This window comes from Schistocerca americana, chromosome 3 (genome assembly GCF_021461395.2).
Source record: "Schistocerca americana isolate TAMUIC-IGC-003095 chromosome 3, iqSchAmer2.1, whole genome shotgun sequence".
NCBI classification, from domain to species: domain Eukaryota; kingdom Metazoa; phylum Arthropoda; class Insecta; order Orthoptera; family Acrididae; genus Schistocerca; species Schistocerca americana.
In genome coordinates, this window is record NC_060121.1 from 775,543,277 (window position 1) to 775,556,519 (window position 13,243).

The 13,243-nt window shown below is 39.0% G+C and overlaps 1 protein-coding gene across 1 annotated transcript in view; it reads left to right on the plus strand.

The window, feature by feature from the left end:
• Window positions 1–12,926, plus strand: part of LOC124605223 (syntaxin-7) — a 96,466-nt gene extending 83,540 nt beyond the window's left edge. Inside the window, exons 5-6 of the mRNA XM_047136773.1 lie at window positions 12,232–12,314; window positions 12,411–12,926. Of these exons, the coding sequence (XP_046992729.1) occupies window positions 12,232–12,314; window positions 12,411–12,509 (182 nt within the window). The 3' untranslated portion in view covers window positions 12,510–12,926. The remainder of the gene's footprint in view (window positions 1–12,231; window positions 12,315–12,410) is intronic.
• The last annotated feature ends 317 nt before the right edge of the window (window positions 12,927–13,243 follow it).

Sequence of the window (13,243 nt, forward strand, 5' to 3'; positions counted from 1 at the left end):
GTAAATAGTATGCAGCAAGGAGTCCCTTGGAAGAAGAAAAAAACTTAGCTAACATACACGTGATAATATCAATATATAAGCACCATTAAGTAAACACCTATTCTTATTATTAAAAAAAAAAAAGATTCAACCCCATTGTAGTGGCTGTTTGTACAGTCACATCTCAGCTACATTCCTGAGTCCCAATGGTTTATGTGACTTAGGATACTCCAACCTGTAAGCACTTGGGAGGGCAGCTTACCACAACAAATGGGCCATGGTACAATTCAAAAAGCTTTTTGATCTCACCATCTAAATCCTTTGACCGTTCCTTTGTGTTTACTAATACTAGGTCACCCACCTTGTACTTTGTAGGCTTGTATCTTAAATCATGCCTATGTTTTCCCTGTAAGGCCCCTTTTGCCAGTTATCCAGTAGTTAGCTTCTGTCTCTCTTGTTCAGAAATAGATGTGCCTGGTGGAAAGTTCACTGCCTCAGCCATCAGGCTGGCTGCCTTTTTATTCCACATTACTTCATGAGGCGTGAACCCAGTGACACAGCTTTTGACACTGTTCATGATGTCATCAAACTTGGCCACATATTCTGCCCAGATGGTATGTCTGTGGCTGCAATATGCCTGCCTCTTCCATGTACCTCTCGGCTGTATTTTCTGCCAGGTAATAAACTGAGATCTTTATATGTTTCCCACCTCTCAGCTCCATGAAGTTCTCCCATACCTTGGAGGTGAATTGGGACCCATTGTTAGAGAGCAGTGCTTTCGGCTTACCAATTTCATTGTAGTAGGACTCTAGTTTTGTAATCGTAGTCCCACTAGTGGCCTTTTTTCACCCCATACATCTTCACATGTTTGGAGAATACACCTGTCAGCAGAATGTACTTTTGCCCACCCCTACTAGTTGGTAAAGGGCTGAACACATCAATTTCTAGGAGCTCTTTAGAGTTTTTGGGCAAGATGTTTTGAATTTCCTCTTGACTGGCAACTGTGTTGTGTTTTACTTGCTGGTACCTGTCACAAGCACCTAGTTGCTTTCTCACCCTATGGCCCAGGTTATTGAACACCACATAGTCTTGTAGTACCCCTATACATGTTTGTGCCCCACACTGCCCATGGCTCAGACGCACATAATTAATTAGTGACGGGACATGTTCCTCACGCCAGCACAGTTGCCACTTCTCTTTGCTTTCGTTCTTTGTGCGGAACAACACCCCTTTAAATATAGTGTAAAATCTCTCCAACTCCTCTTGGCCCTTTGTACCCAGTCTGGTCTTAACTAGCTTCAAAATTGGTTCCGCATTCTGTATTCACCTCATGTCCTTGCATGTGCTCCTAATCCATTTTTTTCCTTCCACACCCCACATATATATCATCTTAAATTCTGTACTCTCTTCCTCCTCTTCACTGTTCCCCCCACTTCCTCTTGGCAAGTGTGAGAGAGCATCCACAACCACATTTTCAGTGCCCCTAACATACTCTATTTGGTACTGGAACCTTTGTAAGAACATCGCCCACCTAGTGAGCCTCTTATTCAACATGCTACAATCCTGCAAATAACTGAGGACCTTATGGTCAGTGGTCTCATGCTCTTCCAAGTATACCCGGAACTTCATGAACCCCCACACTGCAGCCAACAATCCTTTTCAGATATACCATAGGCTCACTCATGCTTAATCAGCATCCTACGTGCAAATGATATATTACGGTGTTCCATCTTTCCATCAACCAACTTCTTTTGAAATAGAGCAGCACCTATCCCATAGTCTGAGCTGTCAGTGGCAAGGTAAAATGGGAGTGACATATCTGGGTAACATAGTACTCCACCGTTACTTAAAACTATTCTTGATTTTATTAAAATCCCTATCACAGTCAGCAGTCCACGCCTATGGTGCATTTTTCTTTAACAATCATGATAGGTTTGGTGAATTAAGGCTTAAATCATCTACAAACTTTCAGCAGAACCCTACCATTCCGATGTATGATTTCAGTTGCTTGCAATTTCTTCGTTTGGCACGCTTTGCTATTGCCTTTATCTTTTCTTCATAGGGTACAAGACCCTCTGATGACAATACATGCTTTCACAAACTCACACTTTTTCAATTTCAGAGTCATCCCCCCCCCCGCAATTTCTCAAAGCTGTAAACACGTCTTGCAAAAAACCATAGTGCACTCTCCAAGTTGATGTAGCAATCAGGATATCATCTACGTAAATTGTCAGTCTTCTCATGAGCTCACTTCCCAGCACATAACCGAGAGCTCTCATGAATACAGATACACATATGCATAGCCCAAAAGGGGTTACTTTGTATTGACAGGCCCTGCCTTCAAACAAGAAGGCGATATCGTTTCTGCATTCCACAGTTAAGGCACCTGCCAAAACCCATGTGCCAAATCTATTGTTGTTAAGAGTTTTACATTTTTGAACCCTAAAATCAATTCATCCATGTTCTCAGGGTGTTCAGTTTCCCTCACAATTATTTTGTTCAACCTCTTAGCATCTAGAATGAAGCACACCAATTTCTCCTTCTTCTTGATAACTATTATTCGGTTACAGTATTCACTTTTGCACTGTTCCATGATTCCCCATTCCAACCTACATCGTAGTTCTCTCCTCTCTCTCTGCCCCTCTCTCTGCCAGTGCTCTAGGGTATGGCCTGACTTTAATGGGTTCACATGGATTCACCCTGAGTGAGTACTGAAAATCAGTCACCTGCCCTGGTTTTTCAGAAAACACCTCTTTGTTTTTACTCAATAATTGATATAATTCTGCCTTCTCAACCTCAGAAATCCCCTTCATACCATTTACTTTACTCCTCTTTTTCTCAACCTCCATCTTATCCATTAAGCACTGTGCTACATGCAAACTAACCACCAATTCTTCATCATTGAGTGCATTTTTGAATTTAACCCTTTTTCTCCCCTCAACGGTGTTTAGTTCCACCATCTGGTCCTTACAATCTACATATGCCTCATATTTACTCAGGAAATCAATCCCCAACACCAGATTCATACTTAAATTTGGGGTCACCAAAAATGAGTGACTAAATACTTCACCTCTAATGTGTGCATCTAGAACTACCTCCTTTCTCATTGGTTTACTGAAAGTTCCTGTAGCATTTTTAATTCTCACCACTGTGAATGGAAATTCCACAGCTTCCCTGTTCTTAATATGATCATAAAAGCTCTCTGCCACCCCAGTATCCACCACACCAGTTTCACAGACCCCTGCCACACCAACAGTTATTACCGGCTGCACCTTTTCAATAAAATCATGCTTCAATTCTGTTTTGGACAACAAATCCTCCTCTATCTCATGTATACAATCTTTAGTCATTGTGCACACCTGCTCTTGACTAAAAGATTCAATATCCTTATCACCTGAAAATATTAAATCAAAGGCCTCTTTAATTCCACAGTTTCCTACACTCAATCACCCTAGCTTTCTAGCAACTGTATATTTTTATTCCTCCCAGGTCTCTGGTATCAACTGCTGGTACAAATTTGCAAAATTAACCATCATCAGCATCATAATTACACTCATCTTTCCCCATCCATTCAGTATTTAGCTCTTCATGCATGGTTATTTGTTGTTCATCATTACACACTATGAAATTTTGGATTTCATCAACATCCTCACCTTACTCACTAATGTTATCATTATTCACAGTATTATTATCACCTATACCATCTTTTCCCATCAACATATATACATTGTTCATTGAGTGATTTAACATCTTTATCCCCATTAACTATTTCCTTGTAAGCGTGTTTGAACACTGCACTTTCGCTACATAAATCCCTGATTTGCCTGGCACAATCGTGCTTGCTTATCTCCCAATCCTCAGCTGCCCTCTTCTGAAACCATTTTGCCCTGGCTACCCAATCTTCAGAATCAAAATCACTCTGCCTTATTCTCCCATGCTTCCTTGAAAAAATGTGCCTGCCCAGCTTCTTCACTCATACCATTAGCAACATACATAAACTTACTCGAATCAAGAGAATCCCTCACAGTTTCAACCACAATATCAGCACCTGCAGTGACATTCTGCACATTAAAAACTTCACCCATAAGTACTGCTTGTTCATCAGTTACAGGAACTATAGCCTGCTCACTGGTACCTTCCCTATCATACATTAGCAACACATTCTTTCTGCAGCCCTGTGCCACATATCAACGTCATGACTATCATGAACCCTCTCTACTATGCTGGAAAAGTTGTCTCCATAAGGACACCATTACAGTCTGGCCAATGGCTGTGTAGTACTTTGTAGAGCTGACCATGATGTCTCCTTTGTTTATGCTGCTGAGTCTTCATTGTCCATGTGGCTTCTCGCTGTCTAGGCGATGATTCCTTTGCTGCTCTGGGTCCAAGAAAAGGTGTGGGTTTTTAGTTATCAGTGGACTAACGAAATCATGACACAGTATTCCACAGTTTGTTTAAAACAAAAACACACATTTGTTGCCAGAACTTGAAAACGAATACGCTCCACCACGGCCAAAACTCAAGTGGCCGAAAGCCGGTTGATGAGCAAAGATCACCATCATAGCTACAAAGAACATAGAATTTCATTATCAATTATTGATTGTATCACAGTAAGCAAATGCTTTTTAACAGAACTTTAATGTATTAATATAACAAAGTGAGGTCTATTTTTCAGTTCCATTACATGACCCATGACGTCATCTGATACAGGGTCTACTGCCTGCTCACTATTTAATACATTCACATTGCTGGATCATGTACCTATCTGTGTATCTCCATCTACAACAACATTTGAATCAGGCACTGTGGCCTCCACTTAATTTATACCTCTTACCACAGTGAAAGTTCCATTGCATTTAACACATTGCTATTTCTGCCATCATTCACATACACACTCTCAAAATCACAGCACACATTTTTTCCCGCAGGTTGCACAGCTGATACATGCTCATCACTTAACATAATTGCCAAGCCAATACTATTTGAACCATTATCCCTCCTCAAATTTTTCTGATATATCCTTGAATTGATCATTTAATTTCATGATTTTTGTCCCCAAAGAACTTTCCATATCCCCTATATAAGTGCTTAATTCACTTCTGAATTCCCTCATTTGGCTCATTAATGACCTAAGCATAGTCACTGCACTAGCTTCTGCTTCTTCTCCCTATCCATGTGGGCGCTGAGGCTCACTCCCACTCCCTGTAGACCAACATCACTAGCTGACTTCTGTATCACAATCTCACTAAATTCAGACTCCATAGGTAAACTGCCTGTGAGATAGAAGATTGAGAAATTAATGCGCCTGCTGCCAACACTTGTCTTTGTTGAGACTGCTGCTGCGTGATGACTGTTGCCCGACACTGTCGACTGGCGTGAGGCGAGGCGGGGCGGGGCGGGGCGGTTGGCAGCAGAAGCGGTCCCAGCTGTGGAGTGCAGTGGCGAAGTCAGCACATCGATGTTTGACAGCCAGCAGCGCTTCAACTCCCACTTTTCTGGTCGATGTCAGACTCAGCGTACTGCTTGGCAATCTCCAGTGTGTTTCTCCCAATCTTCTTCACTTTCAAACACAATCCTTATCTGCTTACTGAGCCTGTTCAGTTAAGAAGAACCTGGATGAGCCCCCATAATACGACTGTACTGGGCACTATGCACTGTAAAAATATGCTGAAAATGATGAAAATATTCATGTGGTTTGTGTTGGTGCTGTTCCTTGATTTTTGATAAAAAAAGTTGGTTTAGATTGAATACTTAGCTCGAGTGTCACATGCTATGGCACAAAAAAATATATATTGGTACACTCAACACTCGGCTTAATTGAGCGACTCAAGAGATGTGGCTGGTCTCAGTGTTTGGCTACGTTTTTTGTCATAGTGTGCCAGCTCCCACGTGTCAGAAACTCGATTTTCTAGCTGGAATAAAAAATAATAAAAAATGCAGGCACATATTGCAGTGAAATTTAAAATATTATGTTACTATTGTTCATTTATATTTTGAACACGTAGTTAATTTCTATTTTTCCACGAATAGTCTTCAATATATTGACTAAACACTTAAAATGGAATCTGAGGTGCTTTTACGTAAGCAACCGTTAATGACAGATGCTACAAAACTTCACTATAAAATTCATATGTCTGATCACAGCAGTCAGCAGTCTGTTCATAATTCACAAAATACAATGTTGTCTGCTGTCCTAAACCACTATGTTGCGCTCAACTTGATCGTTTTTGAACGTCACTACACACTTGTCTCCGATCATGGCTACCAACCCAACACTACCCCCAGATGGGCAGCACATGTGGCTCTTAGCATTGCTCGAACCCTACTGCCCCAAATATGGTCACCCTATACACCCTCCAAACGATTGCCAAACTGAAAACAATGTTTGACAAAAAAATTACGAATATTCTAAAACTAAAAACTAAAACAAATATGGTACAATGAAAAATATCGAAATTTTCCTGCAATAACAATTTAAAGTCCAAGCTTTTGTATCTGCCACTTTTTTTTTTCACAAATAATGTTCTTCCATGATTTTTCTTTTCCCGGATTTTTTATACTAAACATAAACAAACAAATAAAAATACATAAATAATTATTCACCTACCTCTTTAAACTTTAGAATGCTGCTGCTAGTTTCATGTCTTTAAATTTATTTATTACTGAAAACACAGTTTTCTTTAAATTTATTTATTACTAAATCACATTTTCTCTCTGTCGAATCCCATATTCTGACCTCTCATTCAAAAATGGTACATATTGTGCTAAATTGGCCATGATTGCTCGATGCAGCTCTACTAGCTGCATCCGTAAACACTTTGCTCATATTAATGGGCTGAAACATTGCTGAGATATTAGCTTTTGAACTTACATAAATTTACAATTTTTATGACAACAATAACTTTTAAGCTGTTATGTATTTTTGTGGTATGTCTATATAATTTAGCTTTACATATTTTTCTGTCCATGGGTGCCAACACACACCTCCGTGTCACTCTTAGTTCTGTTTTTATTAATTTTTCTCTGGCATATAAATTCCTTCAAGTGCGCAAACACGACCATGTGCTCCCCTACCGAGCTCCCTCTCGGGTTTTTCCACAACCACGTAACTATAACTACTCTACACATCTAAAACAGGTAATGCTGGAGGGAATATATGAGAATGCATGAACTCCATAAAGATTTAAGGAATGATTAGCACAGGGATTGAACAGAGTTTTTGGATTGACTTCTTGAATTTTTCATTGTATTCCTCCATTTATAGCTGACAGTGAAATGTCATTTTCTTAACCTTGAGGCTTGCAAACATAATATCCAGCCCATCTTTTGCCAGTTGCTGTTGAATATCTTTTGACTTATCCTCTGCAGTCTTTCCTGACAGAGAAAAAAACTAGGAAGAATTCTTGAATTTCCTCAATGTTATCTCCTATATGGACTTGTCTGATTATATGGCTCATTTGGTCAGTACTGCTTCCATCACGAGTGCTGTCAAAAATTATTCCGTATTGAATGCTGTCGAAAATTATTCAGTATTGAATGCTGTCGAAAATTATTCAGTATTGAATGCTGTCGAAAATTATTTGGTAATATTTAGCCTTTGTTGTATCCAGCAATGGCTACTATCTTCATTTGGTGTCAATACAAGTCATAACATAATTTTTTAAATAACATAATTTATGGCAATAGGATTCAAATCGATTGCACTTGTTGCTATTCTTTAATAGATATGTTTTTCCTTTTGTTAAAGAAATCATCACATAATTTCTCAGTTGTTCAGATCTGTTATTTATGTTTAGCAGGGAAGCTGCCACAGAGAAAGTGGGGTGCACCCCTTTAAGGGGCTGACTATAACTAGATAAAAATTTATGCGATTTAGGGTGTGTTTAGTGGGGAAAAAAATATTACAAAACATTTTTATACAATTAGTTCTGGCTTATAAAGTCCAAACGATTGTAATGGTAAACACTGTTGCTCAAATCTAGAAGAGTCTTGCTAGTATGTTAGTTCTTCTGGTTCGATTCTCGTATTCATAAAATAAACTATATAACAATTGCTAATCTCAAAAATAATTTTTAAACTATAATACTTTAGTTCAAAAATTAATAAATCATGAAGAAGTTCTATACTGCACTTGTGTGTCTGCTTCTTAAACTGTACGTACAGTACACCTGTTTAGGTGCAACAAGTGTCAAAACATTTCATGTAGAATAATGGCATCTAGCAGATAACTTGTTATAATTGTACAGTTTTTAAATTTCATGCAATGCTTCACAAGAATTCTAAAATTCTGGAAACACTTATCGACAAAGGCCACGGCTTAACAATAGGTAGTCATTTATGTTTGTAATTTGCATATGCATATGGCCTTGAACTCTAAACTGTCTCTTACTTGTTGAATATATTTTGGCTTTGTTTGGGTATTGAATGAAAAATGGTCTGTTCCTGGGTCGCAAGATTGGAGGCCAGGGGTGGGGTCCCCCCACCCCCCACCCCCCCTTTAATCTCCCACTGCTGCAGAATGAATCTACTTGCACAAACGTATGTATTGTGTAACGATCACAAAGATAAGCTAACAAAACTTAAAAGCTTGTATGAAGCCGAATAAAGTTGTTTTCTTCTTGCTCGATTTACGAGTGGAACAGGAAAGGGAACAACTGGTTATGTAAATGTAATCATAACACTTGAACTACCTCCTGAACGTTAAAGCTTCACCTATCTTTCCAGAGAGGACCATTCAGCATATTGTGCTCTTTCAGATCCAACCTTTGATACCACATTTCAACTACTGTTACACACCTATCCCTTTCTCATTATTGCATTTTGTCCTTGAAACTTGCTAAGTTCTCCCTTAATGATAGTCTTGATCTTTTGCCCATAATGCACTACAGTGGTTCTGACAATTATCTCATGTAGATTGTTTGCTATCATAGAAGGACGAGGAGTGGTACAGCAATAGCAATAGTGTCATGATCAATGACCCATCTCTTATGCATGCAGTATCTCAGCTCGAAGCTGTACTGTTTTGAGTCAGCCATTGCATGATGAAAAGACAAAAATTCTTATCATAAGACACTTGCAACTGTGCAAAGAAACACAAGGAGTACAGCACAGAATTAGAAATGTATATAAAAGGTTCACACACACACACACACACACACACACACACACACACACACACACACTGGCACTCTATGATATTCAACCTACATAACTACTAGCATAGATCTCTGGAGGACTGTTAACTATGTAACTTACATGACAGTGCAGACACTTATCTGCTATTTACACTTGCTTACACCTCCACAATATTCACATACCTTTAATCCTGGATTATGGTGTATTTCTAGCCAGAAAAGGAAAAAGTGGAGAGATACTTAATCAGAAACATAGAACAGAAAACTCAAGAGCATCTTAAGTTTGTACAAGCTGCCACTTGCTCATAATGGCATTGATGATGTTGGTAATAACACCACTTATCCCACTTCTGCCACCAAATATAACAGTAGGGTTTATAATTGTCCATTGTTTCAGAGATGCTCGGCATAAGATTGATAGTGTTAAAGGTGACTTCTCAGTTACTCATCACATTAGGGCAAATACAGACATGCACCCTCATCTGGTGGGTGCAGCCTATGTATAGGCCTATGTATAGGCTAAGATAGCGGACTCCCACTGCTTGCCTGCTACTGGCCAGTGTCATCCACAGCAGCATGGAGTCAGAGTGGCACGATGCCCTGAACTCCCAACTTCGGCATACAAGTGATGGGCTGATGATCACGTTTGTTGTTCGGCAGATTCTGGAGGGTCTAGCAGCATGGCAGCCACCTAGTTACAGTCGCTGTCTGAAACATCCCTGATGACTGGCTTGGCAGATGTATATGACTCTCAGTGAGCATTTGTCTACTGCAGAAGGAGAGGAGGGATCTCATAGTGTCACACAGAGAATTAAATGCAATGCTGACTCAGCACCACTCTGCATGTCATATTGGTGCAAGACTGCCCTTTTAAAAATGATCAGATGTTTCACCAGTGGTGGCGGTGCACAATCAGTTGACGTAATGTTGCATCGGCACGATGTTGCTGGAGTCTTGCCATAGGTTGGTGTAACATGTCAGTCAGTTCAGCTATTTCATGAAAAATGTGCCTTCGGCATGGTGAATGGATCATTGTGTCCCAAAATTCCTTGGTGCTACAGTATTCTATCTGTACTGTGACAGTCAGTTAATGCACAGTAATCTCAGGTGTGTGTGTGTGTGTGTGTGTGTGTGTGTGTGTGTGTGTGTGTGTGTGTGTGTGTGTCTGTGTGTGTGTGTGTGTGTGTAAGAATGATTTGTTCATAAACTTGCACAACTTGTACTGGAGATTACTAGTGCACATCATTTACTTTATATCAAAAACTTATGCAGACACACATGCGCAAAGTCAGCCACTACATGATTGACCTTTGTCGAGTTTTGCACCCTCTTTCAAATATTGCTCCATCTGTGGCACGCAGACGCATGTGTATTGGTAATGTTACATGCTTACTCTTTTGGAATGCACACTTGCTGAGTTGTAACTCAGATGTCAGAATTAATAAAAATAACTGTTACTAGATGAGTCAATGGTCATAAAATGTATTCTTTCTGAAGAAATTAAAAACTCCATTGAGTCCCACACCTTATCCAGTTGAAAGCCACCATCATGATTAATAATATCTTGGGCTAAACATACTTACACCAATTCCTAATGATTGAATCCTAGAAGGCTCTTATCAAGGCCAATGTGTCCATGGCAGAATAATTCATAGAATGTCCTGTGGAGATGCACTTCTTATCAATGGTTGACTTACTGTGCAGCAAAAGACAAGTGTGGCAATCACATTCAATGCATCTTTCACAAACTGTGCACGTTGTTTGACCAATGTAAGCTTTGCTCCACTGGCAAGGCATTCTGTAGATTCCAGTCTTCCACAATCGCAGATCATAGTTTACCGAACTGAGAAGGGCACAGGTCTTTGTAGGTGGGTGGAAGATTACTTTGACATGAGTTTCCTCGAGATTCTGCCTAATTTCAATGAAATATTGCTGACATACGAGAGGAATGCCCTGGACTTGCACTGCTCCTTCTCCTCTTGATTTTGTGGGTTGTCGGGTTCCTCCTCCTTAAAGCTGTACTGATCTGATGTGGAGAATATCCATTATGTTTGAACACTGATTGTAGGTGCTCCAGCTCCTTTGCAAGGCTGCTTGTTTCAGACACATGTGCCTGGTGCACCAACATTTGAAGGATGACCATAGTTTGTGTGATGGGTGGTGGCAGCTAAAAGCCTGCAAATGTAGGTCTGTATCTGTGGACTTATGGTAAATGGAATGCCCCAATGATACATCCACTTCCTGACTGACCAAGTTGTCCAAAACAGGAGGCAGCCATCCTTCTCCATTTTCATTTTAAATTTGATATCCTCATGGATAAATTCAGTTGTTGCAAAAAGGTTACAGTTCTCCTTAACTGTGGGACCACACTGCAAAAGTATCATCCACATATTGCCAGAAGACATTTGGTTTAAGTCAGCTGAATCAAGTGCCCTCTCCTTCTGTTAAAAAAAAAAAAAATAAATAAATAAATTGCTACCAGAGATATAGAGGACTACCCATGGCAACACTGCCAATTTGCTCAAAATATTCAGTGTTGAATGAAAAGAAAATTGAGGAAAGGGCATGCTGAAATAGGGCTGTTACATCAACTTTGAACTTGCTGCCAATGAGCAACAATGAATCGATGAGATATGCCCTAATGAAAAGCTAGACGACGTGGAAGCTTATGAATAAGTTAGATTCATTGAGTCAAAGTAATTTCATTTTATTAACAAAGTCACCGGAGTCACAAATATGATGTGAACACTTCCCCACTTTCTGTTATCTGTGAACAGTATGCCAATCTAGTAACGAAAATTATCTTGCCTTCAGTTCAGTAGAAAGCAGTTATTTTCATGTGGAACTAAAGTGGCAGTTCACATAAAAAGTTTTGTCATTTCTTTGACAACCATCTGAAATTATATTGAAACCAGTAGAAGCATGTTGAAGCTTACATGAGGAGAAAGATCTTTTGATGCCATCACAAGAGGATGGTAAGCAGTTATAATTGGATAAATAATGCAGGACAGATTGCGGAAGAATCTTAAGATTTACTGTTTGTTTATTGTGCACACTTTTTTTGGGATAATGTTTTAAATTATGAATTGTCAACTCTATACTTAAAATTTCTTTACAGATACAATTGAAGGCAATATAGAAAATGTCCATGGTAATGTAGAGGGTGGACGAACAGAACTGCAGAAGGCTGAAGGATATCAGGTAGATAATCATTATAGTCATAACAGAAATTTGTTGCTTGAAATTTGTATTGTCTGCAATTATTTCTCTAATAGAATTCAATTTTCTTTTTCCTAGGCAAAATACCGCAGAAAAATATGTGTGCTGGTCTTTATAGCATTGGTTATCAGCATCATATTGGCAGTTGTTATCGCTGTAGAAGTCAGGTCAAAGTAATGCTCTCAGATAACTGTATTTTTAATGAATGAATTTGCTAGGAAACAATCATGTTATGCGAGTGGCATGCATTTTGAAAGTTGTATGTTTATAACATGAGAATAGTTTGTAACATAGTGATTATAAGGTTTTTAAACACTTTTTACTTGTATTCTAAATATTGTTCTTTGTTTATATAGCATCATACTGCTTTGTTAAAGATTGTGCCAAGCTTGAGCATCCAAAAGACTGTATATAGAAAAACAAACACACACACACACACACACACACACACACACACACACACACAGGAAAAAGTACGTTTTTGTCTAAAGCCATTTACTGTGAGAGTGTGCATAGTGTATTAAAGTATGTATTCCATGAAAACATTTTATATTGAAAAAATTATCAAAATAAATTGAGTATTGGTAGACTGTTTATGATTCCATCTTATTTCATTTGAATACTTTCAATCTATAATTGTCTATTGTGCTGCATGGGCTCTTGTTCAACTGATCAAATGGGCTTAGACAAATAATAGGATAAGGTGGTTTTATTTGCCCACAAATATGGGTGTTGCCGAGGTGGTGAACATAACACCTTCATATTACATAATTCCATTATATCACTTAATATAAAATAACGTACTATAAAACTACATTTATCATTTTCCTGTCATCCATAATCTTTACTGTTTTGCTGCTGTTGGGCAAGGTATTTAAATTTAATGATACTTCCTGGGAATTGACTGAGGA